This window comes from Strongylocentrotus purpuratus, unplaced genomic scaffold (assembly GCF_000002235.5).
Source record: "Strongylocentrotus purpuratus isolate Spur 01 unplaced genomic scaffold, Spur_5.0 spur5_scaffold_1, whole genome shotgun sequence".
Taxonomy (NCBI): domain Eukaryota; kingdom Metazoa; phylum Echinodermata; class Echinoidea; order Camarodonta; family Strongylocentrotidae; genus Strongylocentrotus; species Strongylocentrotus purpuratus.
This window is the reverse complement of record NW_022145594.1, coordinates 50,672,977-50,692,675: the sequence shown is the minus strand read 5'-3', so window position 1 is coordinate 50,692,675 and position 19,699 is coordinate 50,672,977. Positions and strand designations below refer to the sequence as shown.

Here is a 19,699-nt window from a genome sequence, read left to right as displayed (position 1 = left end):
GTACTTACACACCTTACCATACCTAAACAAAATTATAAAGCAAGTTATGCTCGCTCGATTCATAAACCATTAGAAATATGATGAGAAATGAAATCAACGTAAGAACGGTAAATATTATGAGCGAATAAAGCTCGTGATAATGTATCAACGGAGATGGGTGATGGGGAATGCCGCCAGCCTCTTCTTGAATAAATAACCAGTCAAAATGATTACGACATTATTAATCAAGATTTAAAAATTCAAGTTTTGTTGTCCCTAACAAAACAACATTTTTGTTTCTCCTTGATGTTCCATATTAAATAAACATAGGTATAAACATGATATTGTATGCTGAGAGCCAGAAGGGTGTGAGTTAATGCTCAACAAGAATGAGTCAACATCCTTCCAGCTCTGAACAGACGGTACATAACAAGAACATTATTCCGAGTCACATCATAAAAGCATCCATATATAAATAGCAAACTGATATTAATAATCAAGTAATTATTATCATGCTAAATATTATTATCATCTTTGACTTAATTTAAATGACAATTTCTTTAAAATCCATGCTGCAATCTATCAGTGTGCCTTCAAAACAAAGCTGAATTAAATGTATGGGGTGTATGGACTAACAATATATTTGTAATTTTCATAATTCAATTGTCCTGTCTAACTTGTATCTTGTGTACCGAATGTAAAAATGAGAAATATTGAATGGGGAAAAAAAGAAAAGAAAGTTCGGATGAGAGAGGAGGTAAGGCAAACGAGTGTTTTACAGCAATTGAGAATAATTCGCATAATTCGCATATTTTATCGAAAAGGGTTGAATGGGCTAGATTAATTTACCTTATTATCCTTTTATTTCCCCCATCTCACTCTCTCTATCTTCCGATCTCTCTCTCTACCCCTCCCCCTCTCTCTATCTTTCCATCTCTCTCTCTCTCTCTCTCTCTCTCTCTCTCTATATATATATATATATCACTCTCTCTCATTGACCCCCCCCCCCCCGAAATAGAATAAGAAACATAAACAAAGAGAGAGAAAGTGTCAGAGAGAGAACCATTTAAAGAGAGAGGGTTAAGTTAGAAAGAAAAACAGGACGAAATGCGGAAGATGAGAGAGAGAGAGAAATATGACTGGAATGGAAATAACATAAAATAACAAAACATCAATGCTACATTGACCAACAAAATAAAATAATAACAAGCATAACAAGTAATGTGTATCGAGAGACTGAGAGCAATACAAACAAGAATGACAGTCACTGATGAAATCTACACCAATTCTGAATTCATAACGGATTAGTTCAATAAAATATATCCCCTTTATGTTCACACCTATTTCGTATCTCAATTTTCTCTTTTAACTCTCTTTCTTTTATTCATACTATGCTGCTCCTATTTTCCAAATAATCACAAGATAAATCATATTTCATTTGATTTTCAAATTTATTCAAACTTTGCACTTTTATAAATGTGAAATCTTATCAAGTTTGAATTTATCATTACAGTATATATTACAGGGGTATATAGAATGAATGAAATAGATTAAAAACATCCCCAACCAGACGTAATGAACATTTCAATAAGGTGAATACATGCTTAAAACATGCATACAGTTGTATCTAACATAAAACAGATATGCTTTACATCAGCTTCCCTCACTTCAGAATTAGCATATAGGTACCTGTATAATATGAACCGAAAAATTCAGAATTTCCTGAGTGATGTTATATTTCACAAAGGCCATAGGCTGAGGATGAAATATAACAGCACTAGGGGGAATTCTGAATTTGGAGGTGAATTCATGTTGCACTGAACGATAAATTCATGCAATATTTGTTATATAACATTGAGGGTATTTGCGAACCTTTGGAGTCATGCCCTCTTTATTACTTTCAGGTTGCCTTTACGTCAGGTGCGTGCAGTTAAGACAATGCAAACAATGCCACGCATAGTGAACTAGAATTGAAATGTGCGCAGTCTAATTCACTTTTGCATGCGTTGTAATATGCAAAATAAGGTCGTTATATTGAAGTCGTGCGAATATATAAAAAAATGTAGAGTGTCACGCGACACCGTTTTGGCTATTTGGATACTCACTAATTAACAAATACATACATCATCATCAAACTACAACCTGCACATTCATTTTGTCTCGTTTGTATATCAAAATTTTGAAATATCTAAGGCACTGCAAACTTCATTTCCAAATAATTCATGATCATCCAATATACATAGACAGACCTGTTTAGTACATCCTTTTGCATGACAAAATTCAGAATAAGCTCACAGATCTGAGCCATTCGCAATGTCTATTATGAAAATCAGAGTGGATTATAAAAATGACATCACTTAATCAGAAGAGGATGGTGATCAAAAGTCAAGGTAACAGAATGCTCATAAGAGTAGTATCTACATTTGTATGTTATAAGCCAATCAGGAATGCAAACTTATTCAATATATAACCTTTTTACAAGGTACAATATACATGTATCTCAACATTGCATAATCATAATCATAATGGTGCGAAGAAAAGCCTGGAATATGTATCATACAGTTTTTTGAAATTCAGTACTGAATACAATTAGAATAAGCATGTATCGTACAATTATAGTAGCATATCTATACACTGGAATGATGTAAAGGAAATCCTGAAAAATATTTCTCAACTGGATTTATCATATAGTACTGGTGAATGTATTTCAACATATATACAAAATAATAAGCCATGTCAAATTAAATATTACACTAATAACTCAGGCATGTTACTTTGAAAAAAGAGACATGTATCTTACAATTATAGCAGCATATTTACATATACACACACTGGAGTGATGTAAAGAAAATTCTCGAAAATATTTCCTCAACTGGATTTATTATATACTACTGGTGGATGTACATGTAGTTATAAAATATATAAATAATAATCCATGTCGAATTAAATATTACACTGATAACTCAGGCATGTTACAATGACAAAAGAGACATGTATCTTATAATTATGGCAGCATATTTACATTTACACACACTGGAGTGATGTAAAGAAAATCCTGGAAAATATTTCCTCAACTGGATTTATCATATAGTACTGATCGATTTACATGTAGTTATAACATATAAATAAAATTCCATGTCAAATTGAATATCACACTGATAACTCAGGCATGTTACATTGACAAAAGAGACATGTGTCTTATAATTATAGCAGCATATTTACATTTACACACACTGGAGTGATGTAAAGAAAATCCTGGAAAAAATGTCATCAACTGGATTTATCATATAGTACTGGTGGATTTACATGTAGTTATAACATATAAATAAAAATCCATGTCGAATTAAATATCACACTGATAACTCAGGCATGTTACATTGAAAAGAGAGACAAGTATCTTGTAATCATAGCACTGATAGCAGCATATTTACATTTACACTGGAATGATGTGAAGAAAATCCTGGAAAATATTTTCTCAGATTTATTTCAAAATCTAGAACTGGAAGTAGCTCTAAATTTACAAACAACAAACTTTGTCAGATAAAATGTTACATTGAAAACTCAGGCCTATGACATACGCCCTTACCAGACAAAGCTATTATCAAGTATACTGAGTTCTATCAAGTTCGTTGACAAAATAACAAGAGCATTATGGCTTTTAACATCAGGGTCATTTCTGGTAACAAATTCACAAGTTAATTTAGATTCTACTTAATTTTAGTTTTATTGAACATGTGCGATGAAATTGACATATACAGTGATATTTTGATAAGTAAATTTGAAATATTACATACATACCTCAAACTCACTTTGTGAAAATCGAGTGGTATTTTATACATTGCATGAAAATCTCCTTAAATAAAATGATAAAAGTCTACAATGCACATATACTTGGTACATGAACTGTCTAATGCACTAACATCCTTAATAAGGCATTAATCCACATTTGCCACTCTCCATCCAGGTATAAAAAGGCACCTGATATGCCAAAGTGCTACATATTTGGACACCGCCTAGGACCAGGGTAATAATATTTGAGCGCCATAACTGCCATGGCATGATGGCATGTGCACTATATCAGAAGTCAACGTTATCATTATAACTACTAGTCCCTGGTGTTGTCACCTTCTATACACATGCAGGCATAATGCATGATCATAGCAGAGTAAAAAATGGACTTCAAGTTAGAGTATTTTCAAAAACATTTTCCAGAAAAACATGACTCTTTCCTTCATAAAACATCTTGATACTACTCTGTGCTGGGCATTCACAAAACAAGGTGATAAAATAAGTGAAAAGGGATGGTAAGTACAAGTAGTTTTGTATCAAATAAGCACATACGGTAGTTGTATGTTTAAAGTTATGGTATTTTATTGCCAACAACAATATGCTTTATAAGGCACGTCCAAAATTAGCAAAACCAGGATAATGCAAATACATCCGTCTGCCAGCCTCGCAAGGAAATATATCCTTAAATTACTGTCAACTATTTAAAATGAAACATGCTTTAGGTTTCTTGTGAAGGACACACAATTTTTATAATACCAAAATCTTGTATTCCACTAATACAGTTAAACATGACCCTGGGTCTAAAAAAGAAAAGAAAATTCAGACTTCGCACTTTGTAAATAATACTACTAATAATATTCTAGGTTTATATAGCGCTCAGTGAAACATCGCCTCTTGGTGCTTCACCAAAATGTCATTACTCTGGTCATCAATTTCAGGCTTGCCGGCACACAATGTATCCTCATTCTCCACTCTCTGGGAAGCATTTCAACCGGATGTCATTGAACAAAAGCCTAGACACAGTGTCACGTTTGGTATGGGGTCATGAATTGGATGCATCTTCACTTTTACCATATTCAATGATCGTTGTCGTGGTTGATATTGAGTCTAAAGTGATGAAATTGTAAATAATAAACTCTTTATGTTGTATACATGTAGCTCCCTCTCAAGACTGACTTGACTTGACTACATACAACAGATTTGCTATTCCCGTTTGGACATTATATATCAGAACTGCATATTCTGAGATTTTCAAGGCCGCAGCTGCCATTGAAATTGCCTTAGCCGCTATTTAAAATATTTGTAATTTACCAGGACCATAATAATACGTCCACATAGGCATAAAAATATATCACAATTTTAAAGAATTACTATCCATCAAATTTTCAAAATTTCCCAAAACTTTGCATTACCTTTAAGATTGACTAGAACAGGTGCCAAAGAGTTGATATTGACCAGTTGGAAGCTTCACATTATTACTTTATATACTTCACTAAATCTTCAACCTCTGCAGCCTGTAAGATTTCCTTAAGCTCGTCCATATTACCACCCGTCCTTGTCTTCCACTGTGCCAAGCAATGCCTTGTAGCTCTCGGGCAGTCCATGTTAAACTTGGCTAGGAAGTTGTCGGCTTCAGCGTATCCGATGCCAAGATATGTGCATAGCGTTGTGTAAGTCCCATGAGGCATGTGTTTTGATAGTTTGTCAAGTTTTCTATCTGTTTCCAGATTATTCCTGAGGAATGAAAGAACGATTGATGCAATCTGATGGTGTCACTTTATATTTATGGGTGTAAGTGTGGAGCCCCAGAAGTGTCAAGTTTAACAGACATGAGTGCTACACTAAAATCCACTTTTATCAGTGTTGTTATTATTATTATCATTATTTATCATTATTATTATTATCATCCTTATTGTTATTAATATCATTATCACAAGTTGTTAGTCAAGATGAAGTCAAGATGAAATGTTACCACTAGGACACTGTCAGGCGCGAAGCAGTTTGGAATTGGGGGGGGGGGGCAAACGTTCTAGGGGGCTCACCTTCCAGGGGCAGTGGCGTAATGAGCAAAAACGTTTGGAAGCCCCGGCAGGGGGTCAAGGGGCTGAGCCCCCGGAAGCTCAGGGTTTTTAGGCATTAAATTACGGTCAGATAAGCATATTTATATACCTTATTTGTTACACTGTTAGGTCACTAATTGGCGGAAAGTCCAGGGGACAAAGCCCCCGGAAGCTCAGGGGTTTTAGGTATTTAATTACGGTCAGATGAGCATCCAGGGGCCCTATTTAAGGCAATTGATGTGGTCCGGAAGCTAAGGGTTTCAGGTATTTAATTACGGTCAGATGAGCATTCAGGGGTTTTTAGGAATTTAATTACGGCCAGATGGGCATCAATGGGCCCGTCTTAGGGCCCTTGGTGGGGGTCCAGGGGGCAGAGCCCCCGGAAGCTCAGGGGTTTTAGGTATTTAATTACAGTCAGATGAGCATCCAGGGGCCCGTCTTAGGGCACTTGGTTGGGTCCAGGGGGCAGAGTCCCCGGAAGCTCGGGTTTTTTAGATATTTAATTACGGTCATATGGGCATCCAGGGGACTGTCTTAGGGCTCTTGGTGGGGTCCGGGGGCGGAACCCCCATAAGCTCTGGGGTTTTAGGCATTTAATTACGGTCAGGTGAGCATATTTTGATACCTCTTTTGTGACAATGGCAGGTCTCTAATTTTTTTTCTCTCTCTTTCTTTCTTTTTCTCTGTAACATACTTTTTCAAAAAGTGAGGGAGGCTCGAGCCCCCGAGCCCAGCCGTTTCTTCAGGCCCTGACGTAAAGGCTTCTAAATAGGCATATTTTTTGCCCGACTGTAAATTAGGGAATTTCTAATTTTCCAACAAACTCATAAAAAGGTATATGACTAAAAAAAATTGAGAAAAATACCCGAAAATCACGTCATTTCAGCAATATTTGTAAATCAGTGGTATCGAATAAGAAATACCCCCCCCCCCCATCAGTAAGCCAGTGTTCAGGGGCTCATGTCTTCTCACCCCTATAACAAAAAAACACACACCCTTTCCCATCCTCTCATAATATTTCCACGATATGCGCGTATCGCTATAATAAAAAAACCTCTATTGATAAATATAGGTGGCATGCTGAATGTTTAGAAAATTGAATTTCTGTTAACTTTCCTTTTCTTTGAATGGAATTTTATATGTGATTTAATTCCGGTTTTTATTATTGTTATGTTCTTTTGGGTTTAAAATACAAACCATCTTTACTCCTTTACTGCATTTCTTTCTTCTTTTTTGAAGGGGGGGGGGCGTTTGGGGGGGGGGGGCAAAAATGCGTTTTGCCCCCACCCCACACTTTTTTGTTTGGGGGGAAATCCCCCCCCCCCCCCCACTTCCGGCGCCTATGGACACTGTCTTACTCTACTGATAACATAACAGCTTTACTTCATACTTTGATTGCTTCTCAGGAATTTCAGGATCATCCTGTGGAACTCTTGACTGAGTGCAAGGAGCTTGCCTCATGCAAGGCTTGCTCTGACTGCTACCATCTTCTCTGTGTGTCTGTGAGAATTCACATACAGTATCTGATGTATTGCCTGATGAGTTCGAGGGTCTTAGATTTGGTAGATACTCATGATAATAGACGAGTCGGCAGTCAGGTTTGTTGTGATGGAGACATGTTTATTACACTACGACGGATACCGGATATTCGGATATCGCATATCGTAACATCCCCCTTCCTCTGGAAAGATTGGGAATCAGTGAACATCACTGATCGATGATTAATAACATATTGCTTTGATAACAATACTTTTGGTAGTATGCAAGTTTTGGTTATTTGCTTCCTAATGAACTTTTTCCAATCAGGTTATATAACATAACATCTTGATTTGTTTTCAATACGTTTCTTTTGTATTGTATTAACGAATGAGTATTTACCTGTCTATATAATTATATCGTTCCACTTTCAACTTCACAGTTGATCTGCAAGATTGAACAGAGTTTTGACTTTTGATATAACTTGATTCCTTTATCAAATGAATTTCCAAACGAAACATGTTTGGGCTAGCATCTGTTTAGATTTGTAAACATTATGCTTGTCATACCAAAAATACTGTACAATGATTATACATACATATGAACAATAAACTTCTTAGACTACATTAAACTAAAAGTCTTCTGTGTTCTTCTTTATCTTCTCTCTTCTTTGAAGAAATTTAAGAGTTCAGTTTCAATCTTCAAACATATATCTCGCTGGTGTACGGATGTTGCGTCCATATCTAGTTGTGGTTTGCGAGGTTGTTGTTGGTCCTTTAGATTGAATGTTCTGAGTTTCTGGTGTTGGAGTTGGTGGATGGTTGTTGCCATTCTGTTGTGGTGTTTCTGATTGAGTAGATGAAGTGTAGTCTTCGTCGAACCTAACACGCTTTGGAGTTGGGTTGGTTGACGTTGGAATCTCCCTCAGGTGAGATCGGTTACGTCTCAGGATTCCTCCGTTGGGTGTTGATACTTCATACGACCTAGGCTCGTCGCAGACTTTGGATACTTTGGCTGGTATCCAAGTATGATCTTTGGGATGTAGGACTCTGACTGGTTGTCCTACCTGGAGTGGTGGAAGATCTAGACCCGCATGTCGATCGTGCGTTTCCTTCATCTTTCTCTATCGATTCAAGAGATGATCAGTGGTGGTAGATCCTCTTGAAAGATAATGACTTGGCAGTGTTGTTCTGATGGGTCTTCCAAACACCATCTCTGCAGGTGATCTCATGTGACTGTCAACAGGTGTTGCTCTTAGGTGTGACATAGCCAGTTGACTGTCTTGGCCAGTCTGTGAACACTTTTTCAACAGATTCTTGACGGTACGAACCATTCTCTCAGCAAGTCCGTTGGATCTTGAATAGTGAGATGAAGAGGTTGTATGTGTAATCAACCACTTCCGGCACATGTCCTTGAAGTGCTTACCGACAAATTGTGGACCGTTGTCCGATACGATCTCATCTGGTGGACCACATAGACTGAAGATTCCACTCATCACGTTAGCTACTGCAGCACTTGATGTGTCAGTCAGCTTGTAGACTATCGGGTACTTGGAGTAATAGTCAGTGACGAGTAAATAGTCTTGTCTGTTGAGTATGAACAAATCTGTCCCTAGTCTAGTCCAAGGTGCTGAAGGTACATCATGGGGAAGCAACGGCTCTTTCTGTTTCCTTGCCTGGTGTTCCTGGCATGCAGCACAGTGCTTTACGAGCTGTTCAATGTCCTTGTTGATGTGCGGCCAGAACACTGTCTCACGAGCTAGTCGTCTCGTGCTCTCGATTCCCATGTGTCCAAGATGAAGTTGTCTAAGGATATCTTCCAGAAGTGTCTTTGGTATGATCACTCGGCTTCCTTTGAAAAGTACTCCTTGTGATACTCCAATCTCGTCTCTGTCAGACAAGAATTCCCTTAAGGATGTCGGAAGCTCTTGAAGAGTTTCAGGCCAACCCTGAGTGACTGTCTGCCACAATGACCTAAGAACAGGGTCATTGGATGTTTCCCTCTGGAGTTCTGTTCTCTTGTGTTGTCCGAAGAAGATCAAGTCGATTTGATGAGTGTCTTCTACTTCGGAGCAGATAGATTCCACTCTGATGTCTAGTGGAACATCACGTGCTTCCTTGGGGTTAGGAAGACGGCTCAAGGTATCTAAAAGAATCATTTCTTTCCCAGGTCGGTACTTGACTTGGCTTCTGTGTCCTTGTACCTTGATCAATAGTCTCTGTAGACGAGGTGGTGCGCTTCTTAGAGGTTTCTTCCAAATTGTCTCCAAAGGCCTGTGATCTGTTATCACAGTGAATTCCTTCCCGAATAGGTATGTATGGAATCGGGTGATACCAAACACTAGGGCTAAGGTTTCCCTCTCTATGTTTGAGTAGTTGGACTGCGTATTGGAGAGAATTTTGGATGCAAAAGCTACAGGTTTGCCATCTTGGAGCAGGCATGCTCCCAGCCCTTTCATCGACGCATCTACCTCAACGGTTGTCTCTTTCTTTGGGTCAAAGAACTGCAGGCATGCTCCCGATGAGACTTTTCAGGCTGTTTAAGGCATGTTCGTGATCCTCGTTCCAGACAAATGGAATTTCCTTGTGAAGGAGTTCATGAAGCGGTGCTGACTTCTCTGATAGATTAAGTATGTATGGTGCTAGGTATGTGAATAATCCTAGGCATCTCTGAACATCTTCCTTGTCCTTGGGTGAAGGCATTGTATTGATAACTTGGAGCTGTTGAACACTAGGCCTTCCTGTTTTGCTGTCTCCATAAGCAAATGAAGATTCTTGTCGTGTTCCTCCTTTGTTTTTCCGACAATGGCAATGTCGTCTGCGATACATACGCAGCCAGGCACATTCTGAACGATCCTATCCATGTGTTGCTGGATGATGTCTTGGCTTGTGCATAAGCCGAAGGGTACTCGTTGGAAACAATATCTTCCAAATGGTGTTCTGAAGGTGGTCAGGTCTTGGCATTCCTCTGCAAGTGTACTGACCAGTATCCATCCTTTGCGTCTAGCTTGGAGAAGAATTGAGCTCCTGCGAAGATCGGTTGGATTTCTTCCAAGGTTGGAATTTTGTGTGGACACCTTTTCAAGGCATCGTTCAACCTTCTGGGGTCAAGACATATCCGTATGGATGTTCTATCTTTCTGATGACTCCTTGCTTCTCCATGTTATCTAGTTCGGCTTTCCCGCTAAAGCTTCCTATGGCATCAAACTGATCTGGGTATGTTTGTTTGAGGTCACTAACACTTGTAATAGGTGTATGTGTAGGTGTGTCCTTGTGCATTATATGGATTGTGATAATCCCGAGATCTGTGCAACCTAACAACCCTAAGATAGCTGGTCCATTTACGTCTGCTACGTAGAATGTATGAGTATACCATTCTGGACTCTTGTATCTACACTTTAAGTCTAGTGTACCATCGCATGGTATTGATATTTCGCCATATGCTACTAGCTTTACTGGTGTACGTTTCACTACCTGCCTTCACTTGTCACCATATATTTGTTTGGCTATGCATACTGTGATAGTATTAGCGCTTGCCCCAGAGTCTATCTTCAGATATAGGTAATGCTGACCTGATTTCTGTGGGCATATGATGTCAATGTTTGCATATTAAAGCTACTGTACCCTGTGAGTTGATCACTGTGTGTGGTCCGATCGTGTGTATGGTGTCAAAATGTTCGAAGTTTGATGGACCTGTTGATTTTTGATGATCATGATCTGTGGTAGTATCATGTTCAGTGTCCATTTCACTTATCGGTTTATACTTTCGACCCTTTGATTTTGATCGTGATTGGTTATCGTGTTTCGGTTTACGGTCATCAGATTTCTGGTCATCTGATTTACGATCTACTTCCGGGTTCGCTGTTGGGAGGAGTTCGTTCTGAGCTGCTACAGCCACGTTGCTTCAATCCCACCGCTGCCACCAGTGTGGCGTAACCGGGCTCTGCCGGGGTAGCGTTCTGCCTTGCAGTCTCTCAAAACCCGGTCCACGCTCTCGACAATCAATTATCTCTCTCAGTGGGCTCTCACAAAAGTATATCGTGTAAGAAATAACGTGGACTAGCTCTCATTTTACTCACTCCCGCAATCACTGAATGTCTGACAGGACTAAAGAAACAACACTTGCACAGTATATCTGCAATTCAAGTAACTTTACTCGTTCCTGGTAACAGACCTGTCGCGACGACAGGTCAACGCTGACTCACAGCTGAAAGCTGAATGCTGACTGACTGATTGTTGTTGTTGTTGTTGCGAATAATGGCGTTTCCATCGTCATTCGATGATTTCCGCCAGGCAATGTGAGAGGGCGTAGTTACTGGTCCTCTCTTAATACTTTTACTGTTGGATCGACGATAGCCTAGTGGCGTTGTGTTGTGCAATTAACAATTTCAGTAAATTGTTAGTAGTTATTTTCTGTATTGTTATTCGGCTTGTTATTTTAAAGAATTCATTAGGAAAGAAAGGATGAAGTGGTTGAATATTAGTTGCGATCAGTTCATTACGTTAGGACCTCTCTCCGTATAATGAAGCAATTTGTACAATTTATACAATGAAGCAATTTATACCGAGGATAGTACCACTGTCACTAATACTAATAGATAATATAGCAAAACGTAACTAATACTCGATTAATACTTAATTAATACGCAATTAATGTTTATAGCTGAGCATCACAGTTCATTGTACCTTCCACTGCCTTTTAAAAAAGCTACCACCTTTCCTATATATTCCTCATTTCCTAGTAATTGACCTAGATTAGGATTTTGAGTTTTTAGTGCTCTATACATTCTCCTTCGTTGTCTTTCATATTTTGGACATGATAATAAAAAGTGCTCAATTGTTTCTATCGTTTGGCATTCTACACATAATCCAGTGTCGTGTTTTCTAATTAAATATTTATAGTAATTCAGGTTACATTTACCAAGCCTGAATTGGTGGATTAATCCTTCGTCCTTTCTGTTCAAACCTTTGATTTTAAAAACATTATTTACATTTGTATTGATGCTATACAAGTGTCTTCCATTCTCTGCTTTATCCCAGAGGCTTTGCCACATGGATTTATAAAAAATATCTGATTCACTTACGAACTCACTTTTGTTTTGGTTTACTATTATATCATTTTTTTTTTTTTGGAAGCTTGTTTTGCCAACAAATCAGCTCTTTCATTTCCTGGTAGGCCGCAGTGGGCTGGTACCCATTCAAGGTTAACATCTATCCCGAAGGAGTTTATAGCAAATAATTTTTCATAAATCTCAACAATTATGCTGGATTCTTTCATATTCTTTATGGCTTCTAAAGCTGATGCTGAATCTGTTAAAATCACTACTGCAATTGGATGATATTCATCTATCCATTCAAGTGCCATTAATATAACTACCAGTTCTGCTCTCATGATGGATATATTGGATGTTTTAAAGCATTTACTTAGGCTTAGTTTTGGGATATAGTAAGCTGCTCCTGTATACCCTTCCTGATGTTTTGAAGCGCCTGTATAGATTCTTAAACAGTAATTCCATTTTTTCTTAATGACCTCTACAGCATATTTTTTTGATTCTATTGATGAAGAAAACTTCTTAGAAACAAAATCCTTTATTTCTGTAGATATACTTGGCATCTTATAGTGCCAATAAGGTTTAACCGTCATGCATTCAGTGAGTTGTTCAATATTCCCTATTTCCAAGTTCCTCAATCTTTTGACGAAAGGACCTTGGCCCATTTTCCAAGAGTAACTTTCGTATTGCCAACACGGTAATAAGACTTTTTTGGTAGGATGGTTAATTTTAGCTGCATAAACATATTCCTCCTGAGTTGCAATGGCATTTCCCCGCATTCAACTTGTAGAGCCTGTAATGAAGTTAGATAAATTCCTCCAGTAATAATTTTAAGAGCCTGGAATTGTATGGTGTCTAATTTCTTTTTAAGAGAATTACTCGCGCCATCATAGGCTTCACTTCCATAATCTAACACAGAGCGGATTAAGCCTTTATAAACATAATGAAGTATTTCCGAGTTATTGCCCCATTTGGTACCAGCAATACACCTCATAAGATTAAGTCTTTTTATTGCATCTTATTGAAATTTCATTTATATGTTTACTCCACGTCAATCTCGAGTCGAACCATACTCCAAGGAATTTGTATTCTTTTTCTAATTGAATACTTTGACTATAAATCTGTAAATCAATATTTTTCTTTTCCTTTCTGCCGAATACTACGGCTCTCGATTTTGAGGATGAGAGATGCATACCCCATCTATCACACCATTTTTCAATTAAGCCTAGAGCCGCCTGTAACTTTTTTTGTACATGTGTCATATTTCTGTGCGAAAACCAAATACAAATGTCATCAGCATACAATGCTATTTCTACAGTATCCTGAATTCGTCTAAGATCATTGATCATGAAATTAAAAATTAAGGGACTTATCACGCTCCCTTGGGGAATGCCTATATTGCAATTTTCTTGTTCTGATATGTAGTTTCCCACTCTAACACGATTCACTCTGTTAGACATGAATGCATAAGTCCATTTTAAAATCTTACCTGTGAAACCTTGATTATATAATTCGTAAACTATGCCTTGTCTCCATACTCTGTCGTATGCCTTCTCTAGGTCAAGAAAAATCACAACTGTATGTTCTTTATTTGCCATTCCTTTTTGAATATCTGTTTCTAACTTAATTAAATGGTCAGTTGTACTTCTATTCTTCATAAAACCTGATTGTATGGGAGTAATAATATCCTCTCCCTCGATATACCATGAGAGTCTGTTTTTCACAAGTCTCTCCATTAGTTTACACAGTGTTGGACTGACATCTCACGATGTAGACATACATATTTCACAATTAACTATAACGCCCTCTACGTCTTACTAAACTACTGGACTAATTATGCTACAGTACTTGTTTCATTACAGACCATGTCCATTGTAAAAGTCAACCTATAGCAGTTGACTGACACAAATAGACAGAGACCATGCTCGACATGCTCGAATTATTAAATTTTATTTAAATTCATTCAATTATTTCACTTTCAACTCAAATCACTGTAGACTGGAATGTAGCTAAGATTTTCATTTCTTTGTTAAATATTGAGTTTCAATCATGTATTCACTTCTTCTTTTACATAATCACAGGTGGTCACGAAATTTCTAAACATGATTTTGGATTCATAGAACATAAGTGTTGCCGTACTTTTAGCACTGTTATTGATAGCCAATCACCACTCATTTTACACACCAAAGTACGTTCCGTAGTAGTGTTGTCACTATAAGAGAAATAATGCGTTTATTGTCAATTTGCCATGTAAAGAGTAAATAAATTTCATCTCACCCTGCTTGAAATGTATCACTCCTTCCAAGTCCTCTGGTTGAATTATCCTCAAATGATGATGTGCCTGTCATGAAGGAATGAAGTCAGTTTGAATGAGAAGGAAAGAATGAATTTAAGATACAAATTTGGAATGTTCTCTATCGATCGTTCACTGTATCGGTATTCTATTAAGTATAGCAAAAATGGTGTAGGGAGCTTTAAAGACCATATTGGATTTGATAAGCTTCACATTATACATATTTCAAAAAGTAGCAACAAATTGGATTGGACTTATATAGTATAATTTTTTTTAAACTTTCAAAGGAAATTGATATTGGAAAATAAAGGCTTACCACTCTGAGCTTGTTTTCCAGAAGCCACCCAGGGAATGAAACCTAATTGATGTATCTCTGCTTTCTTCTTCTGCTCTGCTGATCGTATCTCACTTTCTAGTTGAATTTCGGTTCTCAGCTTCCAGTTCTCACGCTTAAGTTGCTCCAAAAGCCCTTCTTTATTGTCATGCTCCTTCTTCCAGCTTAATTCTATTGACCGTTTTTCTTTTTCAAATCGCGCTCTGTCTCCCTCTCTTCCTTTCTTTAATTCTTCAACTTGCTGTTTTAGAGTCGTCTCGTTTCGCTCTTTCTCCTCTAGCATTTTTGTCAAAGTGTCTTCCCATTGTAGCTTAGAAACTAATTTCGTCATCATTTCTTCGTTGTCGATCTCTAGTCGCTCAACCTGACGTCTTGCCTTCTCTTCTGTCCCCTGTACATTTTCAGCCATTGTTTCGATACGCAGATCCTTTGATTGCAGTTTCTTTTCATATTCCATCTCCTTCTGCGTGTACGTCTCCTTTATCTGTTTTGCTCTTTTCTCGTTTTCCATCATTGCTCTTTCACTATGTTCACGCCTTTCTTGTTCAATCTTCATGGTATCTTGTAGTCTTCCATTTTCACTGACTATGCTTGCGCAACTTGTACGGGACTCGTTGAGTTCCTGCTCTAAGTCTGTAATTCTACCTCGGAGTAACTTCTTTGCTTCTTCTTCTTCTTCTCTAATGTCTTCTCCGTGCCTCTTCAGTGCTTCTGTGACATCCTTTCTCCCTTGTTTCCATAACCACTCAAAGCGGGGAAAAGAATAAAGCTTTATTAGGTCAGCAGACATTCCTTCGTCACCTTTCTTCAGGCATCCATGGAGGAGGTGAAGCCACTGCAACCGTGTCTCATCAGAGCGATTGCCATCAAGGTGAGGTACGTCATAGATGTCAGTAATCCCGTGCTTTTTAAGTTTTTTTGTTGCCTTCTCGATGTCTTCACTTTGCCCGGTAGTTTCCATGGCACATATAGGGACGTGACCTATGCAAAAGAAAACAAATCCGTTTAATCGATTTAATCGTCTCATGACCTCTATGTACCACACATTTGTCATCTAATTCCTTGTTTAGAGGGGGGGGGGGGGGGGGGGGTAGGTATTGAGAACATGACCTGAACACGCGTGCACGTCTTACTGGCAACCTCCCGAATTTTGAACTGACAGTTTACACCTACTCAATCATTGCTATATATTCTTTTGTGGAATATATATCTACAAGTCTTAAATATGAACGTCGTTACCCGTCAAGAAAAGAAGGATTCTGTTGGTGAAATGACATCGAACCTAACGGTCCCAAAGCCGAGGGAGAATTTGGGCGTGGCAGCCGCTGCGCACGTCGCTCACCCCGCATCATCAGGGACCTTTAGATTTGCGTGGACTGATATGTGTGACGTCCATTTACGGCAGTGCATTAACGGGACGTCGATCATAGCATAGACCTATTGTCTTCGTGCGAATCTTAAAGTCCCTATCACAACACGCCAGCCCGACTATCTCCGGGGCGGCACTGTCTCCCACTGATGGGGCCGCAGCTATGATTGAGATAAAGGATATGATTCATGCCCTGTCGCTAGATATGTCATGTAAGTAAGTCTAAGAATTGAGAGATCAAGAACCTCTTTTCGTAAAAAACTTACAAAATTACTCTTAAGTGAAAACCACGAATCATAACCTCGTAACTATATAGTTGTATATAGTAACCAGTCTCATTTTAATATTATACACAAATCTTATTTATAAAATTTGGAAACCCATCATGTATTTTTGAATTAACTTTATTTTAGGCTTTAGATAACGAGAGTCAGACTCGACTAGCACATGTGCTATTTTTTACTCTATTTTACCATCGATCACAAACTCATTGTAAATAGTCATTTATTGTTTTACTCTTGAAGCAAAGTTTACTTTATCTTTGTCATAATGTACATGTATATCGCTGTAGAACATGTATTTTTTTTATAATTCATGTCATGCATTTATGTTATATTGACATTGTCATTGTACATTTATCTTTTGTTTCAATGTTTTCAATGGTGGTGAATAAATAAATTCAATTCAAAATTCAATTCAGTTTGACCGTGTTCTTTCCGACTTATGCCAACTTAATTTAAGTCTTACTGAAACGAGAAAAAAGGTTAACGACCTAGAATCAAGTGTATTGGATTCCTCCGCTAGAATTACTGATATTGAAAAAGGAAAGCTACCCAAATTACAAGATGATATCAAAAAAGTACGGGAAGAGATGGAAGAGAAGTGCCTCCTTCCTGAGATTCACAACAGAAAGGCAAATCTTCTTCTTTACGGTGTTCATCGTTCACCCAACGAAGATGTCTACCAAAAGGCAAGTGAGGTATTTTCTGCCTTCCTGGGAATATCCGCAGTAGAAGCTTAAAAAATACCAATCGCTAACGCCCATCGCCTTAATCCCAGCAGAGTCTCGCAACCAACGAAGTCACCGCGCCCCGATGCTATAATTGTTCGTTTCGCTCTTATGAAGGACCGAGACCGTATCCTCCGTGCTTACGAGAATCCCGGACGCCAGCGCTTCCCCGATGATTCTCCGCTCGCCAGGGTGTGTATCAGGACGGATCTCCCGCCAGGGATGAAACGCGAACGGAGCAGGCTATCTTCGCAAGCTTACAATCTGAGGAAGAACCAGCAGCTTCAAACAATAATAAAGGTTGTAGGAGCTAAAGTATCATTGTACGCCAGGAAAACATCAAGAAATGGCGGTCCACCGGGTGAGTGGTCACTTTGGAAAGAGTGAGTTCCATATTTAGTGTAGCCTATCGATCAGAAAAAGCTAACAGGAAAATATTTAGCCGTAAATTTGCTCGTCTACTTAACAGTGACACTTCCATGGCACGAGACCCTGTTCCAGATGCATCCAGTTTTTATCCCAACTCTTTCTTCCGAACTCCTGACTTCCATACTCTTTCTCCGAATACTGATGGAGACATGAACCTGGCCTATAGCAGTTCTTTTAACGAACGTGTAAGCTTTATTTTATTCAGTATCATCCACCCGGATTGAGTAAATAACTCTTCTCAAAATCAGAGAATCTGATCTCCCAAAGTTACACAAATTAATAGGGTGTTAGTAAATACATCTGTCTATTATTATGTTTTATGCTTAAATGAAATTATAAAAACAGTGTTATACCTCCACCTATAAAGATGGACCGTAGAGAAATATGTTCTACCCCCACAGCAGATACATTCCCAAATAAACATTTAACTGTTCCATTAGAGGCTATTGCATATGTGCTGTTTGTATAGTAACACATGTATATCCAACTATGAAGACTTTATGTGGATTGCATGTATATTATCATAAGTACCACAAACACTGTCAAACTTCCCACTGATTAGTGGACACAATTGTAGATAGATATTTGGCTTATATTTGGCATATTTGTATGGAAATGCATGAATGCCCAATTACTATGCGTTTAATTTCATACCAAATCAGCAATTATATTTAAAAAATAAATAAAACTTTGTCCTCTACCTCAGAATAATGCAATCAACAGTTTAAATACACTGTTGTATTGCATACTTAATATAGGACCGAATTGTAGAAAAAATATTTGGCTTATATTTTGACTGATTTCTGTGGAAATACATGAATGCCCAACATAGGTTTAATTTGTTTAAAGAAGTTGAAGGAGTCCCTCAGTGATGCCCTGGCCGGTCTCATCCCATACTATGCGACCAACCACCTGATAGCTAACCCTGATAAAACTCAGATAAGCGCATTCCACCTCAAGAACAGGGATGCCAACCATCAACTAAGAATCAGCTGGTATGGGAAAAGGCTGAAGCACACTCCCAACCCAGTCTACTTAGGCGTCACACTCGATCGCTCCCTTACCTACAAGAACCACATTGCCAACACAAAGGCAAAAGTTGGAGCCCGCAACAGCATCCTCAAGAAGCTAGCCAACACCAACTGGGGGACTGATGCCAGTCCGGACGACAGCCCTCGCGCTTTGCTTCTCTGCTGCGGAGTATGCATCACCAGTATGGAGTAGGTCGGCCCATGCACCCAAGATTGACCCAGCTCTAAATTCATCTTGCAGAGCGATCACTGGATGCCTTAGGCCAACTAAAGTAGAAGACATCTACCTGCTCTGCGGTATTGCCCCTCCACACGGGGAAGCGGACACTTTTTTTTTTTGGTCTCCAAATTTTAAAATTTGACATTTTTCTTCCTTGGGGGGGGGGGGGTAAGGTCACCTTTTTTAGGTTAGCCGTGGGCATATATATATATATATATTTTTAAATCAAAAGGGGGGGGGTTAGGTTTTTTTTAGGGGGGTTTACACACATGGAAATACCAAAGGGGGGGTTTGAACCCCCAACCCCCCCCCCCTGCGTACGCCCCTGCCCCTGTGTATATCGTAAACATAATTTATGCTTGCCTGAACCTCCAACTATCTAATTAATTATTCAATCATCGCTATATCTCCAGTTGGATGAAGTCCTGGCAAACTTTCAATACCGCAATTTATGTTAAACAAAATTAATCATGTGCAACTGACGCATATTCTGTGTCCAAACACTTGCATCACTAATTCACTGTATTTTGCCCTCTATAATATCGATGTGTAACCAGCTGCTGCTCAGGCATGCTCTATAAAATGTTATTGTCAAAGTCATTTTACAGCCATGACATTCTTCTCCCTACCAATGTCAACCACTTACGTACTTAATGGCTA

The 19,699-nt window shown here is 38.5% G+C and overlaps 2 protein-coding genes across 2 annotated transcripts; both read right to left on the bottom strand.

The window, feature by feature from the left end:
• Window positions 1–8,427: 8,427 nt before the first annotated feature.
• On the bottom strand, window positions 8,428–9,762 carry LOC115921432 (uncharacterized protein K02A2.6-like). The gene has a single exon (XM_030978916.1). The coding sequence runs from the start codon at window positions 9,760–9,762 to the stop codon at window positions 8,428–8,430; it is 1,335 nt and encodes a 444-aa protein (XP_030834776.1).
• A 201-nt stretch (window positions 9,763–9,963) lies between these two features.
• On the bottom strand, window positions 9,964–15,942 carry LOC115921431. Its single transcript, XM_030978915.1, has 2 exons — window positions 15,224–15,942; window positions 9,964–10,306 (listed from the first exon to the last, which is right to left on the bottom strand). The coding sequence occupies exons 1-2, from the start codon at window positions 15,940–15,942 to the stop codon at window positions 9,964–9,966; spliced, it is 1,062 nt and encodes a 353-aa protein (XP_030834775.1).
• Window positions 15,943–19,699: the final 3,757 nt, after the last annotated feature.